Source organism: Miniopterus schreibersii (assembly GCF_964146895.1).
Source record: "Miniopterus schreibersii genome assembly, chromosome: 4".
In the NCBI taxonomy this organism is placed as follows: Eukaryota; Metazoa; Chordata; class Mammalia; order Chiroptera; family Miniopteridae; genus Miniopterus; species Miniopterus schreibersii.
In genome coordinates, this window is record NC_138105.1 from 25,353,521 (window position 1) to 25,379,418 (window position 25,898).

The 25,898-nt window shown below is 37.9% G+C and overlaps 1 protein-coding gene across 2 annotated transcripts in view; it reads left to right on the forward strand.

Moving 5' to 3' along the window:
- Positions 1-1,078: 1,078 nt before the first annotated feature.
- The window catches only part of FNIP1 (folliculin interacting protein 1), a 124,053-nt gene continuing 99,233 nt past the window's right edge, over positions 1,079-25,898 (forward strand). Inside the window, exon 1 of one of the 2 annotated variants that reach the window (XM_081134089.1) lies at positions 1,079-1,280. In XM_081134089.1, the coding sequence (XP_080990215.1) occupies positions 1,189-1,280 (92 nt within the window). In that variant the 5' untranslated portion in view covers positions 1,079-1,188. The remainder of the gene's footprint in view (positions 1,281-25,898) is intronic. The other variant, XM_081134090.1, reaches the window with a different exon arrangement.

Sequence of the window (25,898 nt, forward strand, 5' to 3'; positions counted from 1 at the left end):
CCAGTCATTATTTCCTGACATCGTATTTGCCAGAGAACTGCATCCCATAGTACAAAATTCGTCATCCTGGAGTGGGAGTGGGTGAATGTGTGGGGGTGATGAAAATTTGTAAGACCAGTTTGATCCAAACCTTGATAAATTTTGGCTTCCTGGGTTTAATAAGACTGTAAGGTCATTTAAGAAGTTTTCATCCTACCAAACCCATTTGTTTACAATTCCACAATTCCTCACACCGAGACATTGAGATTGAGTCTAAATCCTCGGCCTCCGATCACTAGCTCTTCCGAGGGACAATTTCCCGGTGTCAGGGTTCGAGTCGCAAACTGGAGGAGAGCTGCCGAGGCGACCTCGGGGGCAGTCATGGCGTTGGCGGGTGTCACGGCAGGGTCCTCCATCCATGGGCCAGCGCCGCGCTGTCAAGCTCTGAGTCCACGCTTCCCACGACCCGGCGCGGGCGCACCTGTGGCCGCCGGCTCAAAGTCCAGCCTCCGCCGCGGTCCCGCGGGTACTGCTCCGCGGGCCACGGACTCCGCCAGGCGCCGGATGGAGGTGCGAAGCCGCGGAGCCTGAGATGAGGCCGGCGAGGGAGGGCTGCCTGTTCGCGGTGCTCTAAGCATCTTCCTTTGTCGAACGTGAGGGGAGCCAAAGGCTGCTGCACTCCGAAGTCCCGGGCGTCGTCCCCGCGCGCCCGCCGTAGCCTCAGATAGCAACTGACAGAGTCGCGGAAGAACCCGACCCGCGCGCGTTCCCGCTCGGCTTTCCCAGCCCTCTCTCACTCCTCCTCCCCTCGGCTCCCCACGCCTCCCGGCCTCCGCTTCACCCGCCCCGGCCCCCTTCCCCGCCCGCCGCATCCCTCCCAGTTCCGCCTTCCCCCTCCGCTCCCGGGCTTCCGCGCACACCCCGCCCCGTGAGCTGCCACGTGAGGGAAATCCACTCGCCGCCCTATGGGCGCCAGCTCCGCCCCACGCCCCCACCTTACCCCCTGCTCCGCGCGCCGCCACGTGACGGGGCTCACTGCCAGCCAATCAACGCCGGCCTTGCCTCACGCTCCGCCCGGCGCGCCGTGGCCGTTTGAAGTGACTAATTTCTGTCATATGACTGAGGCGCCCATGGGGGTGGCAGGGCAGCTCTGAGAGCGGCGCCCTAGCAAGCGCCCTGAGGAGCGACCCCGGCCTGGCCGTGGCCAGTATGGCCCCTACGCTGTTCCAGAAGCTCTTCAGCAAGAGGAACGGGTCCGGCGCGCCCGGTCGGGACGCTCGCGACCCGGATTGCGTGTTCAGGTAGGGCGCTGCGGGGCGGGGGGCGCGGAACCGATGGCCTTGTGGCTCGGGATTCCAGACGGGCTGGGGCCCTTGGTGTCCACGCCCGCGCGGTAGCGAGCGGTGGGAGCGGGACCCGGGCCGCGGCCGGAGGGGCCAGGCTGCTGTGGGCCTGCGCTGGAGGGTCGGAGCGAGCTCATCTCTCCCCCACCCCCACTCGGGGTCGCCCTCCCCTCCTCTCCCGGTAGGTTTGTTTACGTCCCGCTGGGCAGCCACGCGCAGCTCTGCCTGCCCGCACCGAGCACGGCGGCCTGAGCGTAGGGCCCTCGCGCTTTTCTGGCGGCAAGGAGAGTTGGGCGCGGGCTGGATTGGACCTCAGCCGCCGTCCTCCAGGCGGAGTTCTCCCCTCCTCCCCGTGACCAGTCGCCCTCTGGGTGCTCCTTTCCAACTTGGTCGGTGGTGTGGGGAGAGCTGCACGTTTGGGCCAACCGTCCGGGTGTAGGGAAGGCTGAAGGAGCGAGTGGGCCAGATGCCGTTTTTTGCAGGTTTCTTGGAAACTAAAATTGAAGGTGTTCGGTTACTGGACTGAGCGGCCTTAATGTTATCGAAGGAAAAAGGTGAAACCTAAGAGAGATGGTTGCTACCGACCAGGCTGAAGCGGGATCGAATCAAATGAAGCATGGCGGTAGAATGGATCCTGGAATCATCCTCTTAGAACTGTTACTAGCAGGAGTCTTTAAAAATGGAAAACGGTAGCAAACTATTTTGTGACACCGCAGGCTTTCTTAATTTTGGGTTGCAAAACCTATTGCCGGTAGAAAAACTTCTAAAAATGGTCAGACTTAATGTATTATAAACCTGAATTCAAGGTAAAATTTAGTCGCCAAACTGCATTTGAAGGAGACTTTCAAAACAGCCTTCATACTTGTTGCGGTGTGGAAACTTGTATATATAGCTAGGCTAAATGTCAGATATCACTCATACCTGATAGGATAGCGGAGAACCCAGTTGTGCAGTGGTAGGAAAAAATGAGAATCTGTTAAATTTTATAACAGGTGAAAGTGTGAAATGGCTACATTGGTTTAAAAAATTTTGGTGTTAAAATTATTCACCCACTCTTACTAATGGAGGTCACATTAGTAAATATTTGGTAATACATGTGGAATTGAAGTAGTAAATGGAAGGAAATTTAACTGACTTTAGAGGAAGAAAAATGTCGGTTGTGAACATCTTGGAAAAGTGCTCAATCAAAGACAGTTTTCTAGGTTTTGGTCTTTTCCACTGGGAAATAAATGTCTTGCCATGCTCGTCTAACGGCTTTAAGCATTTCTTGAGTGTTTTCTTTTTGAAAAATGAAAGTGCAGTCTAGATAATACTGCATTGAGCCAGCCAGTAAATCAAGAGTCAGTAGAAAGGTAATTTAGGAAAGATATTAGAAAGATGACCATTGTATAGGCAGGCTTTCTATTTCTGGGCAAAGACTAACTTTAGGGTACTCAGGTTTCCAAGGGTCTCAAGTCATTCCTGTGAAAAAACATTTTCGTATCTATTTTTCAGAAATGTGAAGTCAACTATATAGTTGTGTAATACTGCTATAGAGTTGCCAAAGCACTTTCTCAGTGGTTATCTCCTGTGGTATTTCACAACAACCTTGTGAGATAGGAAAAGTAGCAGTATAGATAACTACATGATCCTTTTTCTAGTGGAAGTAAGAATTATAAGTAAGCCCAATAACTGCAGTACAATAAAGAAGTGATTGCTTTAAAAATAAAATGTGTATTAGTGTACATGTGAGAAAATGAAAACTGGTTAATGTCACAGCTAGTCACCTGCAGATCTAATTAACCCACATCTTTTTTTAAAACACCTTCATTGAGCTATTTACATACAATAAAACGGAGCCATTTCAAGTACATTATGACTTGTTATATGTATACAGTTATGTACCCACCACCCCAATGAAGTTTTGGAACACTTGCTTCACCCAAAAAGTTCTGTCTTGCCCTTTTGCAGGTCTTACTCCTCACCTAGGGCAATCACTGATCTGCTTTTTGTCTAATGACAGAAGTTTTGATTTTTCTAGAATTTCTAGAATTTTCTAGAATTTCATATGAATGTAATCATACTGACAATAGTCTCTTATGTCTGGATTATTTATTTTTTAATCCTCACCCGAGGCTATTTCTTTCCATTGATTTTGAGAGAGAATGGAAGGGAGGGAGAGAGGAACAGACATTGGTGTGAGAGACACACAGTGGTTGGTTTCCTCCCCCGCACACCCCAATTGGGTGGGAGCTAACCCACAACCCAGGTACCTGCTCTTGACCAGGAATCCACCCTTTGGTCTGAGGGCCAATGCTCTAACCACTGAGCCAAACTGGCCAGTGGCATGTCTGGCTTATTTTAATACAGAGTGATGATTTTTTATTTCATCCATGTTGTTGCATTTATCAGTAGTTCCTTGCATTTTATTGCTGAGTAGTATTCCATTGTATGGGTGTATCACAATTTTTTTATTTACCAGTTGGCAGATATTTTGGTTTCCAGATTTAGGTTGTAATGAACATTTGTGTACAAATCTTTATGTGGACATATGTTTTCAGTTCTCATGGGTGGATACCTAGGAGCGGGATTGCTGGGTCATATACTTTATTATTGTTATTATTATTATTTTTAAATCCTCACTCAATATTTTTTCCACTGATTTTCAGAGAGTGGAAAGGGGGAAGGAAAAGGGGGGAGAGAGAAACATTGATGTGAGAGACACACATCAAGTGACTGCCTCATGCCTGGACTGGATTGGGTCCTGCAACCCAGGTATGTGTCCTTGACCAGGAATTGAACCCGAGACTCATAGGTGCACAGGCTGCCACTCTAAGCACTGAGGCATGCCAGCCAGGGCATATGCTTAACTTGAAAAAAAAATTGCCTGGTCCCTGCTGGGTGGCTCAGTTGGTTAGAGCATTGTTTAGTTACACCAAAATGGTTATGGGTTCAGTTTCTGGCCGGGTGGAGTACAGGAGGCAACCAATTGGTGTTTCTCACATCAATGTCTCCCTTCCCCTCCCTCTCCCCCCTCCCCCTCTCAAATCAATAAACATATCCTTGGGTGAGGATTAAAAAAAAAAGGCCAAACTTTTCCAAAGTTGTATCATTTTGTCTTTTCACCAGTAACATATGAAGGTTACAGTTGCTCCACATCCTCTTCAATACCTGATATTGTTAGTCCACTTTGCAAGTAAGTTTTTTTTGCATAGTAAAAAAATCTTAACAAATTTTACTGTATTATCAATTTTTGAGTCTTTTTTGATTATAGCTATTCTAGAGGGTGTAGTGATATCTTGCTGTGGTTTTGATTTCATTTTCAAATAACATGATGTTCAGCATCTTTTTAATGTAACTCAGGTTTTTGAGTAGACTAAAATTTAGTGTTCATTCCAGTATACCATGCTTTCCTTTCTAGAATCTTTTTTTGGTGTTGTTTTAGTCAGCTTAAGTTGTTAAATCAGGCTTGGACATAATTAACCATTGGCAACTAACTTATAGCTCAGTCTCTAAGAGTCAGTTCCTAGAGTAAGTAATATAGTACAAGGCCCAGTGGTGATAAGGTGCAATAGGACCCTGATAGGAGAGACTTTCGATAAGCCTTAGGAGCCTTTTCATACAGTATTGTCTTTTATGGTTACACCATTCCCTTCAGTCTTCACTCTTGATATCCTTACTGTGTAGATTTCTGTGAGCTTGTTTTATCTATATTTCTTGAGCTGGAGATGAGTGTGAAGGATATCACAGGAGGATATTATTTCAGTCATTTATAGAATTAAAACAATAGTTTGTTTTTGTCCCTTAAAGAATTTGGGAAAGAAGGTGCATTTTAGAAGATACTGCTTTATGTTTTCCCCATCAGGCTGCTTTCCAGTGGAAGTAAAAATTAAGTGTAAACCCATTAACTGTAGTACATGTGAGATGATTGCTTTAAAAGTAAAATTCTTGAAAAAAAGTTTAATTTGGTGAAAAAGGTTGTTTCATTGTTAAACGTCTGTAGGACATAATTCATGTTTTCAAAAAACAGTTTCAGTATTTTTGTTTTATTCCTAACACGTGAACATTTGCTCATGTTGTCTGTAGCAGGGATTCTTAACCTGTTGCAACAACTTAATTGGTCTTTTGCCATCGCTCTTGCCTATCTCCAAACTGTTCTCAATACTTTATCCTTAAAAAAGTGCAAATTCTGATCATGATCAGCAGGCAAAGTGGTATGTAGAATTTAATATCTTCATTTCAGTTATTTTAAGAATTCAGAGAGATAAGTTATATTAAGTAATGCAGTGATTACTTCATGGCTTTCAGGAACCAGAAGTTGTTACTGTGATGATCTCATGCTTATGTGTAAAATTATTCATTTTAGGCTCAAACTCCTTAAAAGTGGTCCTGTATGGTGGTATGTGGCTTTTGCAAAGTCTGTAGTCTTGACTGTAAAAAAAAGTTTGTTTTTTGTGTTTTTTTTAAAACATTGACATTATTCTATTATACTTTACAGAATTAACAGAATTTTTAAATATCTATTCTTAGTCTATATTCAAATTTTCTTGATTGTCTCAAAATGTCTTTATAGTTGGTTTGTTTGAATCAGAATCTTAAGAGTCTGCATATTGCAGTTGCAGTCATGTTGCTTAAATAATTATTACTCTGTAACAGGCCCCTGGCCCCTTTAAGTATGATTTGTTGTTGAAACTGGATTATTTATCCCGTAAAATTTCCCACATTCTCTATTGGCTGTTTGCTTCCTTATAGTTTCCTTTAATTCACTGGTTCCCAGCAAACTGCTTTAATAAGTTCTCTCCAAGTGATTTTCATTCTCAAGTTTGAGACCCACTGTTGTAACCTGTTCTCTGTTTCCTGCAGACTGGTAGTTGAAAACTTTATTAGATTCAGGTTCAGTTTTGTTTTTTTTAGTAAAAATACTCCATAGGTGTTGTTTCATACTTTCTGTCCATCAGAGTTACTTAATGTCTGGCTGTCCCGCTTGTAGTGATGCTAAGATTGATTAGTGATTTCACCCTTCTTCATTATACAGTTCTCCTTTCACTAATGATCGTATCATCTTTTGTTGATCATTGCCTGAATTCAGTATCTTGTTAGGGGTTGTGACATGGTGATATCCCGAATCTTTAATTCTTTCTGTATTTATTTCCTAGAAGAACTTTTCTCTTACTACCTATTTGGTTACTCTTTATCACAGAAGAGGCATCATAAAAGTGTGATTGTTTTCCTTTATCATTTTTTCATAATAGTTTATAATGAGTTGTTCAGTGAAGGTTTTCATTTTAACGATCATTTTATTATCACCATGAGTTCCTGGATTTTAATGTATTAATCCATTATAGTCAAACTGTCCCTTATTTGGCCACTGGAAGCCTTTTCAGATTAACTTATGTGCCCTTATGACGTCAACTCATTAGTCTTTGATAACATCTCTCGCTTCCTTTTGGCCTTAATTCCCCTTTCCCTTTCCTATGATTTTATTACCTTGGACTTGTTTTAGATTCTGGGACATGCCATGCTGTGCTGTTCTCTGTTCTTGGTATAGTCTTCTGTACCTTTTCATTTAGCTTTTTATTGTGATCATCTTCACTTATCCTAATTATCTTTCCTCCAGGAAGACTTCTGCACTGTGAGCTCTTTCATAGCTTATTGCATTTCCTTCTGTGACATTTATCTCAGTTCTCATTACTTGTCCACATCTCTCTTCTTTGCTTGAGAACTCCATTCAACTTCAAAGTTGTATTTTGGAGTAAGAATCTTGTAGAGCCATCAAATGGATTGTTTGTGGGGAACAGATACCTAGGTTTCTGGTTGGAGCAGTTAGGTGGACACCATTTTCTGAGGGAGAATATAATATTGAAAATGCCCTATTAAAAGTAGCAGCCTTCTTCCCTGTTTCCTATCAGAACACACTGTTTTTATATTCTTCATAGCCCTTTTTACAACTTGTCTGTCTCCCCTAAGCTCATATTGTGCCAGCATACAGCATAATGCCTGAGTATATGCTTAGTAAACATCTATAGAATGACTATATGAAATTATTTTGGGGGCAGAGGGAGAGAATCAAAAGTTCTATTTTGGACATTTGGTCTAGTTTTAATTGCCAGTGAGATGCCCACTTAGAGATGTCCAGTTGACAGATATAAAGTAAATTGAGTTCACAGTAGAGTGTGGGACTGGGGATATTAATTGGAACTTACTGTCAATATTAAAACTAAGGGAATGGATGAGATACAGAAGAGGGTATGGACAGAGAACTGGAAAGAATGGGGCTTTACCCTGAGAAATAGAAAATGTACAGCCCTAGCCGGTTTGTTTGGCTCAGTGATTGGAGCGTCAATCCTGTGGACTGAAGGGCCCTGGGTTTCATTCCTGCCAAGGGCACGTACCTCGTTTGCAGGCTCAGTCACCAGCCCTGGTCCGGGCACGTGTAGGAGGCAACCAATCAGTGAACCTCTCTCACATTGTTGTTTCTCTCTCTCTTTCTCTCGCCCTTCCGCTCCCTCTGAAAAGCAGTGGAAAAGATATCCTCGGGTGACGATTAAAAAAAAAAAGAAAATGCACAGATATGGTAGAGGAAAGTCTACATAGAAGGAATGGCCAAAAGAGAGGGGGAGAACCAGGGTGTGTGGCATTAGGAAAGCTCAGAAAGGGAACTGTTTCAAAAATGATGGAATGGTGAACTGTTTTGTATGCTGATTGCTGACAGTTCCTTTGAGATGAGAAACAGAAAAGTGTCTGTTGGACTTGTCAAGTTGGAGATAATTGGTGATGTTAATTTTTTTTGTTTGTTTTTTGAGGAGGCATGTTTGAGGGGGAAAAGTGAGATAGATATGTAGAGTAAATGAGAGGTAAGGAAATGGCTTCACTCCTAAAGCATACTAATTCTTTCTTTCTTTAATCCTTACCTAAGGATATTTTTTCCCATTGCTTTTCAGAGAAGGTGGAAGGGAGAGAGAGAGAGAGAGAAACATAGATGTGAGAGGGACATATCGAGGGACAAACGTGCCCCGACCCCAGGGGCTGGGGAGTGAACTTGCAACCTAGATAACGTGCCCTTGGTCAGAATCCCAGAATCGAACCAGAGACCCTTCAGTCCTCAGGTCGACGCTCTAACCACTGAGCCAAACCGGCTAGGGCTAAAGCATTCTATTTCTATAGGGGAAACAATTTGTAGTGCTGAGTTATTTTTTCACTTTCAGTATTCCGATTTTATCTCATATTTTGAGCATCTGAAGTTCTTTTTAATTATTTTTTAGGTTTCTTTATCTTTATTGTTGAAAATATTACAGATGTCCCCTTTTTACCCCAACTGATCCCCTGAGCTTCTGAAGTTCTTAAAAGCTAGCTTCTTAATATTGTCAATATCTGTAAGAATCATATTTCAGAAGTTTTGTTTTTTCAGTGTGATTTTTGTAAAGATTTGCTACATTCACAAGAGTTTTTTATTTTTTTTTTAAATACTGCCCCTCCATAAATTGTACCTTTTAATCTTATATTGGCAATAATCGTTATAATATTCTTTACAGAGAATCCTGCATAATCATATATTACTAAAGTGGAAAGTTGATAATTATAAATACATGTCAATGATCTGTGTTATCAGTATTTATTTCTAGGGTCTAATTTTGCAGTAAGAAATGCAAATGTTATATTTTATTGTTAATTTGACTTGCTTTTTTATTTCTAAGTGGTGCTATTAAATGTTTTAGAACCATGTTTATTGAAAGAAAATAGGTTAGTGAAAAATACAGCTTCAGTAGTCAGTTTATAAAAGTTGGACCTCATATCTTACTAATATAATAATTATTGTCTTAAATCTGATGAGTTTAAATTATCTTTTAGGAAACACTTGTTTTAAAAAACCTCCCTAGATAAAATGTAGCACAGAACCTTCTTTATTTAAAGGAGCACTAATCCATTCTCACATGGTCCTCTGTTCCTGTTCTTGGCACCACCATATTCTTAGTTTACCAAGTTGAAAAATCAGAGAATCATCTTTTACTCCACTCTCTGATTGTCACCTTTGGTCGTTTGTTAAATCCTGTTAGTTCAAATTCTGCAATAACTTAGGCCTTTTCCATTTTTCACTATTATCTCATTTAGGCCTTTAATGCTTTTCATAAAAATATGCCATAACTTTCTCGCTTCTTGGTTCCCCTCTACATCGTTCTACTAATTGATTTTCCTAAACCATAATTCTGATCAAATCACTCAGAAATCTCCATTGACTCCTTTTTGCTTAATATGGTTTTACTTTGTGCGAGGCACTATTTTAAGTGTTTTACACATGTTGATTCATTTAATTTTCACAATAGCTTTATAAAGGAGGTAGTGGAGGCACAGAGAAGTTAAGAACCTTGCTTCAGGTCACACAGTAAGTGATGAACTTAAGATGTGAATTGACGTTTGAGTTCCAAAGCCTTTGTTTTTAACATAGTCCAAACTCCTCAACTTGATGTGTCATTTTCTTCTAGAGTTGTAACTTAGTGTGATGGACCAGAGTTTAGATCCTTGCTCCAATAGTTTCTATATGTATATAGCCTTGGGAAGCAGTGTCATGTTGTCATTTAAGGTTGGGTATTTGTGGCATGTCTGAGTGGGGGAGTGGATGCTAGAGATATAGTCCCGTCTTAGAGGTTTGTTGTTGTTTAATTTTCACCTGAGGATATGTTTTCATTTATTTGGGGTGGGGGTGGGGGAGAAACATTGATGTGAGAGAGAAACATTGATCAGTTGCCTCCTGTACAGGCTCTGACCTGGAATTGAACCTGCCACCTGGGTATGCGCCCTGACTGGGAATTGATCCTGCAACACTTCAGTGAAGAGGACAATGCTCTAACCAACTGAGCCACACTGGCCAGGGCTAGAGTTGTTTTGAGGATTAAATGGCATGGGAGACACTCAAATGTTAGAATTCCTTCTCAAACCCCCTTACCCCTCAGTTTATCCTTTTTAGTCTTCTAATTTTTCCTCTAGCTGTGGATTCTCAATCAGTCTGACATTTCTTGAGAATAACCTGAGTCATGTGTTTGCACACTACTTGGAATAATACAGCTACATCACATCTTTCTTTAAAGTCCCAGTAGAACTCAAGGTTTCCCTGTATTTCCCCATCATGACAGTTATTTTCTTGGGTTGTAGTTGCTTGTTTATGAATCTCTATCCTTCACTAGATTGTAAGTTCCATCAGGGCACAATCTTTGTCTGACTTGTTCAGGGCTGTATTCCTGGTGCTTGGTTCACAGAAGGCATTCAATAAATACTTGATGCGTGAACGGATGAATAAAAATAGCCACTGAATTGACAACATTTTAATTCATTTAACAAAGGTGTTTCTGTTTTGGGTTATTTGCCTAAAGTAAGTAAGTATTCACTTACTGAGTAATTTAAGCAGGTTTTTATTTGATATCAGTGTTTACCAATTTAAAGGAAAATTTCACTTTTATTTTTTAAAGATGGCAAGGATGGTCTGATTTTCCAGAAATAGGTTAGATCCTCCATTTGTATTCCTTATACTTTCCCTTCCTACCACTTACCACATTCAGAATTTGTGTTTGCATGTGTGTATACACACAGATATCTTCCCTGACATATTCAGTATTTCCTGAATGGATAAAAGAATGAATAAGTGAACTGAAGTACTCTTTTTGGCAGTGGGAGTTTATTTCAGAATACAAGAGATTTTGGAGTACCATGGGGTTCTTTTTCCATTTGAACATTCTGGGTCCTTAGACACTATAAGATTGTTAAGTAGACCTTATGGGGAACTGGAATTCCAACTTAACCCATCTCTTTGGGGACACAGCCAGAGCTCTAGGGACTTGCTTCCTTGTACTTACACTGCTCAACATAGAGTATCCCTTGATACAACATTTTATTCCAAGTTACCTCAGAGGTCGTTTACCACTGTCATATACTTCTCAGTTCTTCCTAGTCAAATACTAATGGTTTGAGTGGCACAGTTGGTTGGTTGAAAGAGCATATGGGATGAGCCATTTTAGTTTATACAGTTATGATCTCATTTGTAGGATGCAACTGGCAGGCTCTTTGCAGTTTTGGGGCCTGTTTTCTTCCCACCCTGTTGTGGTCTGTTATTTAATTTTTAAAGATTTACATTTATATCCAGAAACTATATTGTGAAGTTTATTAGAAGGTGAATAAAATGGAGGTGTGATATGACTTCCACAAACAGGGATTTTGTATTTTTGTATTAATTTTGATGAATTCCTACTTACTTTACAATATAAAACATATTCTATACCTTTATAGGATACAGAAATGTAGTATAAGTTATTTGTGAGTAATTTAAATATTTTAAAAATTTACCAAAGACATACCTGAATATAGGTTAAACATTAGACAGTAAATCCCCAGGTTAATATACCAGCTATGATATAAAAGGCTCCAGTGCCCTTGGAACACCTGACTGACTAGCTAGGCAAGCTCATCGCTTGTGACAATCTGACTCTAAATTTAACATTGAGTTTTTTGCCCCCAGCCCAATAGCACTGTAGTAGGAATTTTCTTATAGTAAGACCATCCTGATCTTAGAGGCAACTGCTTTTTCAATTATTTTGCAGCTTCTTTGAGTACAGTAAACCCTTGATTTTGTGGACCTCTATTTAATTGACTTTGGATTTAATCAACAAAATTTCCAGTCCGTATGTCATGTGAAAATTACCACCCTGTTTATTTTAAAATGCTTTTAACCAAGATTTGCTTAAAATAAAATTAACAGATTGTTTTTTGTTATTAATTCACTGTGGTGTTTGTTGTTGTTGTTAATCCTCACCCGAGGATATTTTTTCCATTGATTGTTTAGAGAGTGGAAGGGGGGAGGAGAAACATTGATGTGAGAGAGACACATCAATTGGCTGCCTCCTGCATGCACCCCAACCTGGGCCGGGGATTGAACCTGTAACCTAGGTATGTGCCCTTGACTGGGAATTGAACCCAAGACCCTTTGGTCCCTGGGTTGACGTGCATACTGACGCCCTAACCACTGAGCCACACCAGCCAAGGCCCCCTCAGCTTATTTTAAAGATTAATACTATCATTTCTGTTGTTGGAGTATTTTAAAGCAAATTGTAAACATCCTGTCATTTCACTGTGAATACTTGAATATGAATCTTTGAAGATTACTCTTATCTCTAAGAATGAACATTGACTCCTTAATATTTAACACTCAGTTCATATTTAGTTCTCCATGATTGTCTCAGAAATGTCTTTTTAGAGTTGGAAGTTTGAAGTAGTATCCTAATAAGGTTCACATATTCACGGGTCTGTATAATGTTCCATATTTTGAGTTTGGATCTGATTTCTTCCTCACTATGTCCTTTATCTTGTTCCTCCCTCCATCTTATTTTCTTGAAATTGGGAGTTAGATATAGAGACTTGATTGGATACAGGTCCAGGTTTGTGTGGTGTGTCATGATGTGGTGGTATTTCCTAGGACTACTTCATAGGTGTGCTATATACTTCTTACTGCCTTTTACCAGGAAGCACATATTCTCTGGTTGTCCCACTTTTAGTGGTGCTAAGATTGATCAGTGGGTTCAAGTGGTATCAACTTGATCCCTCCAGTTTAAAGTTGTCCATCAATCTTTCACCTAATGGTTTTAGCATCTATTGATGATGATGATTAATCACCTGGATGGCCAGTAAAAATGTAGATTGCTGGGCTCTACCACTTTCTAGTTAGTACTCAACCACTGTATTATTTCTTTAGGGGTTGGAAAAGGATTTGTTATTTATCATTTCTTCTGAAATTAGTCTGTTTAGGAAAGCAAGTATAAATGTTTTGTTTACCAATATTCAAAGTAATGGTTTGGTGGTATAGCAACCTTCACAGGTGTTTTTGTTTGATGTTTGTTGTTTTTGTTGTTTTCTTAATATTTGATTTAGTCTGTTTCAGCCATTACAGTTTTTGGTGAACCACCTTTAGCCAGTGGGAGCCCTTTCAGATCGGTTCCTGGTTTTTTTTGACATCAGTAGTGTTTCTGGCATGACAATATGCTATTCCAGGCATATTCTGATTCATGCTTGGAATCAGACATTTTTCCCTAATGATCACAGTTCCTTTTGGTAGGAATGTTATTTAGTGACCTCTCTGTATCCTAGAGGTCTTCATTGCCAGAGGTTGTCATTGTTTCTAGGTCATTTCAGAGGACAAAACTAAGGTATATGACTGACTTACCTTCTTTTAAAAAATAAATGCTAATAATGTTTTCAATTCAAATTAAAGTTTGTAGTGTTTTTATTTAACTTTTTGATTTTATATATTCGTCCTTTATGCCGAAAATCCTGTTTCCTAACAATATTGCTATAATACTTAATTGGTTAATTTTACAACATATATATTAGTTTCAAAATAACACTATCAATATTATTACCAGCTATAATACTGTCAAATGAAGTTTAAGGTTTCTTTGAGTTGCTTTGGTTTGCTCCCCTCCTCTCCCCTCCCCTCCCCCTCTCTTCTTCTCCCTCTTCTCCATCTCCATAGCATATCCAGCCTATCCTGACTAATATATAGTCCATTTTATGTATTCTGATAGAGAAACTCTTGCATGTGTGACTAGGAGATGTATATAAAAATGTTAATAGGAACTGGAATGATATAATTTCTGGGCTGTAGTGTGGAGGCTGCAGAGTAGAAGGCAAAGTTATTGTTTCTGGAGGTATAGATCGGTTAAGTGGCTGTGGTAATGATTTAAACAGAAAATAATTTTTTTTTAGATTGAGAGCTTATCATTTATGGTTTGAGTTATATTTACTTTTGTATTTTTTTAAGAAGTAGAACTTTAGTCTCTAATTCTACGACCTATAGTTTTCTCATTTTGTTTTGTTTTACCTTCATATTGGATTTATGGGAGCCAGAGTGCCTTAAAAATGTGGAGAAAGTACACACAGTCATACAATACTCTATCAGTTGTTTTCCATTATAATATGTTTTCTATATTTTGCCATGGTATGCTGGCATTAAGATATCTTGTATTCAAATGATCCAGTTAAATTTGATATACACTAGGGAAGTGATTCTCAACTCTAGCTGTGCATTAAAACCATCAAGGAAGCTTTAAAAAATTCTGATGTCTGGCCCTCCTTTAGACAAATTTTTATCAGATTCTGATATGCAACTCCAGGTTGAGAATCACTGGACAATAAAGTAAAATGAAGAGGAAAGATAGGGCCCAGTGATGATACTATACATCTTAGAAAAACAACCAACCAGAAAAAAACCCTGCTTAATCATGTCTCTACAGCTACTTAAAAAAAAAAATTTTTTTTTTAAATTACAGTTGACATACAATATTATATTAGTTTCAGGTGTACTACATAGTGATTAGACATTTATGTGACATATGAAGTGATCACTCTGATAAGTCTAGTATTCATATGACACCATACACAGTTATAATATTATTGATGATATTCCCTCTGCTTACCTTACATCACCATGGCTGTTTTTATAACTGGCAATTTGTACATCTTAATCCCTTCTCCCCTTTCACCCATCTCCTAACCCCCTACTACAGCCACTTTTGAATTTGTTTATTTTTATCCTTCCTGGAGGATATTTTTTTCATTGCTTTTCAGAGAGAGTGGAAGGGGGGGGAGAGAGAAACATCGATGTGAGAGAGACACACTGGTTGCATCCTGAAGGCACCCCAACTGGGCTGGGCATCGAGTCTGTAATTGAGATACATGCCCTTCACTGGGATGGAACCCGAGACCCTTCAGTCCGTGGGCTGATGCTCTAACCACTGAGCAAAGCTGGCTAGGGCCACTTTTGACTTATTTAATTGATAAAATCCATATTCTAAAGTAATTCCAGATTTAAGTCATGCTTCCATTATGGAAAGTTAGGATTGTTTTTGGTTCTTTTTCTTAAACTAAGTAAATGTTTTTGGTGCTGACAACATTTTTAGTGAATTAGCACTTTGATGTTGTATTTATTCTTAAGATTATTTTTTCTCTCTAAATTAGCTTTATTTAAATACAGTATATTCAGTTAAATGCACCCTTTTAAGTCTATATGTATTAATCATGCCTTATATTTTTTGGTGTTTTGATGTTTGGGGCCTTCTTAATCTTGGAGACACTTTCCTTCCCAGCAAATGACTGGAGATAGCAAAGGATGGACTCTCTTTGCAGGAGCATGCCCATCATGTGCAAACCAACCAATCCAGAGTCTACCCCTGACCTACCTCCTTTATTGAGCATCTTATACTCCTGGGCAACTACTGTCCTGCTCTAATCACCCCGGGGCCAGGTACCAGCTAAGGGGGGCAGTTCCTATACTGTAGAGACTACTGGAATTATTCAAACTAGCCAATCCTAAACCTGCTTAACTTGCTTACCCTACCTTGCGAAAACCACACTTTATTGATACATTTTTTTCTCATTTCCTCTAACTCCTGACCCATTCTGATTCTTCTTGTGGCATAGTGTGATGTGGCTTGCCTCCTGTTTCTAGGGAACTGTGAATATAAACTCCTTCCTTCATGACAGTCATATCCATGTCTGTGTCTTACCAAACCCGATTAATACAAATCCTGGATTCATTTTAAAACAGTATAGTTCTGTAAGTTCTGACAAATGTGTGCACTTGTGTAATGACCACTACAATCAAGATGTAGAACTTTATATCACTCCAAAAGATCTCTTGTATCTCGTTTGTAGTCAGTAACCAACCCCCACTTCCCTTGACCCCCAGACAATTTCTGATCTGCTTTTTGTCACTATAGATTAATTTTACCTATTCTAAAATTTAATGTAAATGTTTGTTTTCCTTAGCAGAATGTTTTTGAGATTCCTCCATGATTTGATTGTTTCAGTAGCTGATTGCTTTTTATGGAAGACCAGTATTCCATTATATTGATATACTAAAATTTGTTTATCCTTACACCAGTTAATAAATACTTGTATTATTTCCACTGGGGGGGGGTCTATTGTGTATAAAGCTGTTATGAATATTCATGTATAAGTCCTTGTATCAGTATGTTTTTATTTCTGTTGGATAAGATACTTAAGTGGAATTGCTGGGCTGTAAGCAAGTGTATGTTTTACTAAACTGGTTTCCAGAGTGTTTACACCATTATACTTTCTCACTGGCGATGTATGGTAATTCCAGTTATCATCAACACTTGGTATCAGTCTTTTTAATTTTAGCAATTGTAGTGGGTGTATAGTGACATTTCATTGTAGTTTAATTTGCCTTTCCCTCATGCCTAGTGCTGTTGAGCATAGTTTTGTGCTTATTGGCTATTCATATATTTTCTTTTGTAATGTGTCCAAATATTTTACCATTTAAAAATTGGATTACTTCTTACTGTGAGTTGCAAGACTTCATATATATATGTGTGTGTATTTTCTTTTGTTTTGTTTTAGAGAGAGGAAGCAGGGAGAGAGGGTGGGGTGAGAAAGAGGAACATTGATGTGAGAGAGAAACATGAACCAGTTGCCTCCTGCATGCGCCCAGAATGGGGATCAAACCCACAAAACCTGAGTATGTGCCTGGATTGGGAATTGAACCCACCACCTTTTGGTGTATAGGACAATGCTCTAATCAACAGATCCACACTGGCCAGGGCTTTTTATATATTTTGGATAAAAGTTCTTTGTTAGATAACGTATTACTAATTTTCTCTAGTCTCCGGTTTGCCTCTATTTTTTACTGGTCTCTTTCAAAGATCAGAAGTCTTAAATTTGATGAAGTCTAGTTTATTTTTTAAATTTTACAGGTGTGTGTGTGTGTGTGTGTGTGTGTGTGTGTGTGTGTGCTGTAAAAAATTTTTGACATGATAAGATCAAGATTTTTCCTGGGTTTTTTTCCAGAGATTTTATAGTTTTCGAGCTTTTCATTTTAGGTCTATGACTCATTTTGAATTAATTTTTGTCTGGAGTGAGATAGGGTTGAACTTATTTTTTTCCAAATGAATGTCTAATTTATTCATTTGTTGAGATGTTATCTTTTGATTATTTTGCTTAATTAGAATGTCAACCTATATCTCTCTTGTACCGATGCATTCTAGTTCAGAGGGCATTTCCCAAGGAAGAGTAGTAAATGCCTTCCATCATATTTTTGAATAAGATTATATCTGTTTTTGAGATGTAGAAAGAGAAATCAAGATTTTATTTTAATAGCCAAAGCATAATGCCCTACACATAATATGCATAGTACATAAGAATATTTGCTTTGGACTGGGCCTTAGCTGCACTTAAAAACTGAAAATATTTTTATTCAGCTAGTCTAAGCAGTCTAGGGGGTGAAAAACAATAGAAGACTGCTTGTAGTAGAATCTTCAACCCCAAGAAATTTAGAATCTAGTGGCAGAAGTTCTGCATATATCTAAAAAGAGGACAAATACTTGGTAATATGTGAGAAAGAGGATGGCCTTTATTTTATGATTTACCAGTGGTTCTCAAGCTGGTGTGTGCATCAGAATCAACTGTGGACCTCTTTAAAAATCCTTTAGGTTGCCCTTCCTGAAATTAATTCTCTATCTTTTAGGATAGGTTTTTGGGTAATTATTTTTTTTAAAGCTCTCCTACATGATTTTGATGTACAGCCCTAGTTACTACTCATCGCTGATTGTACTCTTCTATTTTTCTCATTTGACCTCAGTAACAAGTTAGTTCAGTTTTGCATATGAAGAAGATAAAAATGTCATTAAATACTTTTCTCCACAAGTGGTAGAACATTCACAGAATACATATTTAAATGGCCTTTAAACATTTTGAATGATGTTTAATCTCAATAATTAAAAAATACAAGTAAAGATAATTTCATGTCTTTAATTTACTAAGCTGTCAGTTTGACATGCAAAAGAATAATATCTTATGGCAGATAGTGGTGAAGCAAACCCTATTTTATGATTTAATGAGTGTATATGGGTCAACTATTTTGGAGAACATCAGTTGTGTAAAGGTAATCATATAACCATATTCTGATATTCATTGAAGTATTATTTGTAGCTTCTGATTTAAGTTGTTCCTGCATCCATAATTAGGAGATTGATTTAATAAATTATTGTACAGCAGGTCCTTGAATAATGTCATTTCATCCAGTGTCTTTCATTATAATGTTGATGAGATGCCTAGGAACTTAACTTTTGTGTCTATCAATTAGCCTGTGGTAAAATTTGGTTTTGTTACATTATTTCAGTTAAAGGTACAAACCTGTATATACATTGGAATACTGTGTAGCTATTAAATAGAATATGGTAACTCTGTTTCCTGAGAGAGGTTTCCACATACATTAAGTTTAAAAAGTTGGACAGTAGCCCTGGCCAGTGTGGTGCAGTGATTAGAGCATTGGCCTGCACACTGACGGGGGTCTTGAGTTCAATTTCCAGTCAAGGGCACCTACCTGGTTGTAGGTTCGATCCCGCCCCCCTTGGGGTGAGGTCGAAGGCAACCAGTTGATGTGTCTCTCATGTCCATGTTTCTCTCTCTCCCCTCTTCCTCCCTTGCTACCTCTGTTCCACTTTCTCTAAAAATCAATGGAAAAAATATCCTTCGGTGAGGATTAACAAACCAAAAAAAAAGTTGCAGCATAGTATACAATATGATCATGCTTTTATAAATGTATTCATGTTAACTCTATTAACATGTTTATTTGTACATGTGTTGAGAGTGGAGAAAGATTGGTAAGAGGGTTTCTCACATTTTATACTTGTTGTTTATATTCCCTTGGTGGTAAATCTGTTGTTTCTATAATTATTTAAAAAATATAAATATGAAAAATATAACTTGCTAAAGATCTACATAACTGGTAAGTGGCAGAGCTAGGGCTTGGAATTATCAGGCTCTGAGGGAGAAATTTTTCAGAGGAATATTTACCAGTGAAAACTGATTTGCAGTAGAAAAACATTTAATTTTTTTATTTTTAAAATTTATACACAGTAAAATTCCCTTTTGTTCTGAGTTTTTAAAAAATAAACTATTTATTGAAGAGTAACACACTTAAGAAAAATATACACACATTTTTACTATTCAGTTCAACAGATTTACACAACGTGCCAAATAATTAGTACTCAGCTCAAGAAACAGAACATTGCTCATGTCCCTCATGACCCCCGCTACCCTGACTTCTAACACCAGGGATTAATTTTTGCCTGACTCTCAGCTTTATATAGGTGGAATTATAGATACGCATTCTTTTTTGGCTTCTTTCTTTGCTCAACTTTAGGTTTGAATTTATCCATATAATCTGTGTGGTCTATGTGGTCTAGTTCATTCTCATTTATGTAAATCAGGATTTCTCAAACTTCGCCCTTTGACATTTTGGATGGGATAATTCTTTGTTATGGGGGGCTCTCCTGTGCATTGAAGGATGTTTACCAGAATCCTTACCTCTACCCACTAGATGCCAGTAGCATCCCTTCAGTTGTGACAACCTAACCGTATCCAGACATTGCCAAATGTCTCCTGGGGGACAGAATCATCCCTGATTGAGAACTTCTGCAGTATAGTATTCCATTGTGTGAGTAGGCCACAGTTTATTTACCCAGGATGTTATGTTGATGGATATTTGGATCATTTATAGTTTAAGCTTGCAGTGAATAATGCTGCTATAAACTTTTTTGTACAAGTTTTTTTGGAAGATACATACACATTTCTGTTGAATATGTACCTTGGATTGAATTTATAAGCTATATGTATATCTTTAGCTTTATTAGATTTTGCCACATTATTTTCCAAATTGGTTGTACCAATTGTCAGAATTCCATTAACTTCACAGGCTTAAATTTGAGCTATGAAGTTTTGACCTTTAGAGCCTGAGTTAACCTTTTTTTGGGTACTCTGGCTGGCACAGTAAATGACACGCGGAAGATGCCAGTTGCTGAGTTAATAAAGCCATGAATTCTGACCTTTAATGTCCTGTGATCCTCGTGATGTATAGCTTAACTCTGGCAATTGGGAAGCAGCTAGTTATCCATTAAAGGTTGCTCTTTTCTAAGTTGTTCCTCCCTGCCAACAACAGCAGTTTCAGGGCTTTGTAGATGAGGCCATGTTTTTACTTTCTTGGTAAGTTTGATATCTTGGCACAACTGTCAAAGCCAAATGTCAGTAACTGATTTCAAAGGTTTACTGAAATTGTTTTTAAGCTTTGTCATTCAAACAAGACTTGACAGTCAAAATGAGAATCTGTTTTTCCTTTTATTCTGTGACTGTATTTTTACAGAGGGATGTCTATTTTTATGAATATGTTTAACCTTTCCAGGTGTTCTGCATATTCCTTAAATGTTAATTATGTTAAGGGCATATGCTATGCCCTTCCTAGTTTTTAAAAAGCACATATCATTACAACTGTATCACCACCACCACCACCACCATCATTATTACCATGTTGCTTATGTATGAAGTTTCATATAATGTATGTATGCCTATATGTGTATAATTTATTGAGGTGAAATGCATATGACATAAAATTAACCACTTTAAAGTGAATAATTCAGTGGCATTTAGTACATTCATAGTGTTACACAACCACTACCTCTATCTTATCTATTTATAACTAGTTCCAAAACATTTCCATGACTTCAAAGTCCTTCTCCTTCCCTTCCCTCTCAGTCCCTGGCAACCACCAATCTGTATTCTGTCTCTGTGGATTTATCTGTTTTAGATATTTCATATAAATAGAATTATATATGACCTTTAGTGTCTGGCTTCTTTTACTTAGCATACTGCTTTCAAGATTCACCCACTTTGTAGCATGTTTCTCTATTTCATTCTGTTTTATGGCTGAGTAATATTTCATTGTATGTATATACCACAGTTTATACATTTACTCACTGATTGTCATTTGAGCTGTTTACACTTTTTCGCTATTGTGAATAACTGCTAAGAACATGCGTATACTTGTATTTATTTTCCGTTCTAACACATGGCTAGATTATTACAGCCACTACCACTCATGCTGAACAATTCCAGTGCCCCAAAGAATTCCTCCATGCTATCCCTCTGCAATCAGACCCTTCTCCTCCCCGCTAACTACTGGCAACCACTATCTCTTCTCTGGCTTTATAGCAGTAAGAAATTTAAGTAGTATCTCAACTATGTAGTCTGGCTTTCCTTAAGAGTATATAATGGATTCCTCAGGAGTTAAATTTTTGGAATTAGAGACAATGTTTTAGAAGTCAGGGACTAGAAATACTTTTTTTATATTCATTTACTAAATTCAGTTTTTCCAACTTGCTAATTATGATAAGAACTAAATTAAATTCTGCACTTATCTAGACAGCAAACTACCATCTTAAAATATTTTGTAAATTCAATGTGAAATTACTAGATTAGATAGGCATTTAATTTAATTAACTGTTTTTTGTCCTCACTCTTGTTTTTTTTTTTTGTGTATACAAAATGCTTTGGAATTTTGCATTTTCTTCCTGCCAAAATCTTCAGTTAAATATGTATTAATATGTTTACATGTTAATTTTAAAAGCTTAGAGCAAAGATTGTTCAATGTTCTGAAAACATAACATGCACAATAAAATAACTGTTTGCCGGGGCGGGGGGGGGGGGGATAGCTCTGTTGTCTTCTAGTACCAGTTGGTATTACGTAGGTTTGTTTGGTGTCTCATATTTTATTTATAGTACTTTGGAACTGGAAACTAGATACTAAACAAACACTAATGTTCCACTGTAGCTTAACTATGCATTAGAGTCTTTCTTTGTTCATCATTATTTTTACTTGGGTATGTACCTCTTTGAAACTAGGAACTTCTGAGAAACTGGCAACTTACTTGAGTACAGTTCATGCCTCTATACCTTAATACAGAAGCAGTATGTAGCAGATCTAAAAGTACTCATTTGTTTAGATGAATTTATAAAAATTTTGTAACACTATTAATAAGTTACAAATTAGCAAGATATTTAATGATACTCAGTAGTTACTGAGAGAAAGCTTGAGGAAAATTTATCAGTATTGTCTGTTTTGCTGTAGAAGCTTCCCAGTCTCCTCCTTTCAAGCAGAGAACTTTTCTTGGGAGGAATCTCAAATTTGATGACTGTGTTTCTTAAAATATTTTAGATATATACTAACTATTCCAGGGCTCCAAGATTAAAGTCATATTACTAGATAATTTTAATTGTATGTATATTCTTTTCTTTTTGATATTTAGCCATTGTCTAACCTTGCTTACCTCCTTCAACATGCAGACCTATGAATCTGGATAGCTTTGTTTTATACTGGGAATGGTCTTTATTAGTTGGCCTGATTACTCCTTCATAATAACAAAGAGCCTTTGTAAATGAATTTTCCAAAATATTACAGCAAATAATGGAAAACGATGAAATGGAAAAAAATTAGGCATCAGGTGCTTGGCTTTCAAGTTGATCTTGCCCAGCTGGGCGTGGCTCAGCGACTGAGCATTGGCCTAGGATCCAGGAGACCGAGGTTTGATTCCCGGTCAGGGCACATGCCCGGGTTGCGGGATCAATCCCCAGTCAGGGGCGTGCAGGAGGCAGCCAATCAATGACTCTCTCATCATTAATGTTTCTATCTCTCTCTCCTTCTCGCTTCCTCTCTCTGAAATTAATAAAGATATATATTTAAAAAACAAAAAGTTGATCTTAGAGCTCTTGAAGTCTTGAAGACTTGTTCAGTGTTACTCTTTTACCTACCAGAAGATGCTGTATCTGATATGCTGCCTTTACCCTATTTGGAAAATAAAGACTGTTTTGACTTTGTTTTAAAAATGCATAGGAGTTGTATGAGTTCTTTATATATTTTGGAAATTAACCCTTTATCTGATGTATCATTGTTAAATAAGTTCACCCATACAGTGGGTTCCCTTTGCATTTTGACAATGGTTTCTTTTGCTGTGCAGATTTTTAGTTTGATGTAGTCCCATTTGTTTATTTTTTCCTTTGTTTCTTTTGCCCTAAGAAATGTATCTATGGAAATTCTGCTATGTGAGATGTCTAAGATTTTGCTTTCTTCTAAGATTTTTATGGTTTTATCACTTACAATTAAATCTTTTATCCATTTTGAGTTTATTCTTGTGTATGGTATAAGTTGATGGTCTAGTTTCATTTTTTTATATGTACCTGCCCAGTTTTCCCCAGCACCATTTCTCTTTACTCCAGTGTATTCTCTTGCCTCCTTTGTCAACTATTAACTGGGCATAAAAGCTTGGGTCGATGTCTGAGTTCTCTATTCCATTCCATTGATCTATGTGCCTGTTCCTGTGCCAGTACGAGGCTGTTTTGATTACAATAGCTTTGTAGTATAATTTGGTATCTGGTATTGTGATCCCTCCAACTTTGTTCTTCTTTCTCAGGGTTGCTGCAGCTATTTGGGGTCTTTTTTGGTTTCATACAAATTTTTAGAGTATTCTGGATCTGTGAAATATGCCATTGGGATTTCATTTTATTATTATTTTTTTGCTGTTGGTATTTTAATAGGGATTGCTTTGAATCTATAGATTGCTTTAGGTAGTATGGGCATTTTTATGACATTAATTCTTCCAGTCCATGAACACAGAATGTACTTCTACTTGTTTGTATCTTCCTCTATTTGTTTTTTCAATGTCCTATAGTTTTCCGAGTACGGGTCTTTTACCTCCTTGGTTAAGTTTATTACTAGGTAGCTTATTTTTTTGTTGTTGCAGTGGTAAAGGGATTGTTTTTTTAATTTCTCTTTCAGAGAGATCATTATTGGTATATAAAAATACCATCGATTTCTAGGTGTTAATTTTGTATTTGCCTGTAGAATCACCACTGTGGTTCTAAATTCACTTATTTTAGCTCTTATTTGTGAACCGCCTCTGAATAAACCATAGGTCAAAGACTCCTCTAAAACCTATCTTTGTATTTTAGACAACATCCTAACTTTAGGCTGATAATTGAAAAATAAAACATTTTAACTTTTCCTGTCTGAGAATTCAACGTACTTTAATGTGATGATTGAATGATGTTTGCTTTCTTTCAGATAACCTCTTGATTCTCATAAGTTCAGAAGCATTTTGTGAGTTAAAAGACCTTTCAAAACAGTGACCTTCAGGTTGATTATTAAATATATAAAAATACCAGCGGGTTGGTTTTGAAACTTTGCTTATATTTCTTTTATAACTTGGAAGTTAAACTTATTAGCAAGCTACTAGCAAAAAAGGGCCACTACAGGGTTATCTGCATATTTTGTTCAGTTTTTCATGTCCTCAAGAACGCTAACTCTGAGTTTTTCTCAACCTAAAAATAGATAAAAATCTACTGATGTGGAGGTCGTTTTAGAAGTGGAGAGAAAAAAGGAAAGAAAAGAAAGATTTTATTGTAGAAGCTGCCAGTTCTCTTGCTGCTGATTTTCAAAATTATATCTCTGTCCCTAACTTTCCAGCAGAGGTATATCCAGGCGCACATTTTAGCTTCCTTTAGAACATCTTCATTTAGACATCTCTCCAGTGCCTTAGGATAATTATAAAATCAAATTGTTGAGGCTTCTTATTTTTATCACTAGGTTATTTTGAAGAATAGTTAGCCCTACCCTAGTAAGTACTACATTTAATTATGCACTAAATTTTTAAAAATGCAATTAATAAGGTAATAATAACCACCTTTTATTGTATATTTACACCATGCCAGACATTGTGCTACGTGCTTCATACATATTAAGCTCCTTTAAACCCTTACAATTATGTGAAATAAGTATTATTTATATTAATAGTCGTAGTATTTACCAATACAGCTAATAAATGACAGAACTGGGACTTGTACCTTGGTTTCCCTGCTTTTAAAACTACTTAATTATTGTGCTGTACTCTTTCCCATAAAGTGTGTTTATGTGAATTTATGTGTGTTTAAAAGTTTTAAGTTTATGTTAAGCATCCTAAGGCTATCTCATATTTAAGTGCATGGTTATAAATGTGAAGCTTACTCTGTAAATTTATATTTCTGAAATACAGCACCATGGTTTACCCTGTGCATTGGACTGCTAATAAAAAGTCTGGTTTGACAAAAATCAGATGGCAGTGTATGCTATTCATAAACTCAGAGTTGGAAGTGATCTTCTAGGGGCTCTGATCTCAGATAGGGAAACAACTTGCCTAAGAAGTGAGACTCAAACCCAGATGGATGTAACCATCAGGGTACCGACTAAACTTTGTAACAGAAACTGCGAGATACAGTAAAATAAGATAAAATGATTTCTTTCTTATATAATAGTTTAAAAAAAGGGTAGGTAGGTAGGTCTTGGCAGGTAGACAGTGCAGTTGCATGAAGTCATCTAGTGATCCAAACTGGTAGGTCCTCTAGCACAGCTCTTCCATCTAGCTTTTCTTTTGAGGCCATGGACGCTACATTAGTTATTGATGTTTCTCAGCTGTCAGGAAGGGGGTAATGGGAGAAGAAGGAAGAGCTGTTTGTACTTAACAGGATGGCCTAGAAGTTACACATACCAATTCCTCTTCCATTCCATCAACTTGAACTTGGTAATATGGACCCACACTTAGATGCAAGGGAAGCTGGGAAATGTAGTCTCTGGCTAGGTAGCCATATGCCTCTGTACACTCCTATAGTTCTTTTATTAAAAGGAAGGAAGGGAGAAAGCAGACTCTAGGGAACAGTTCGTAGTCTTAACCGGTCTTG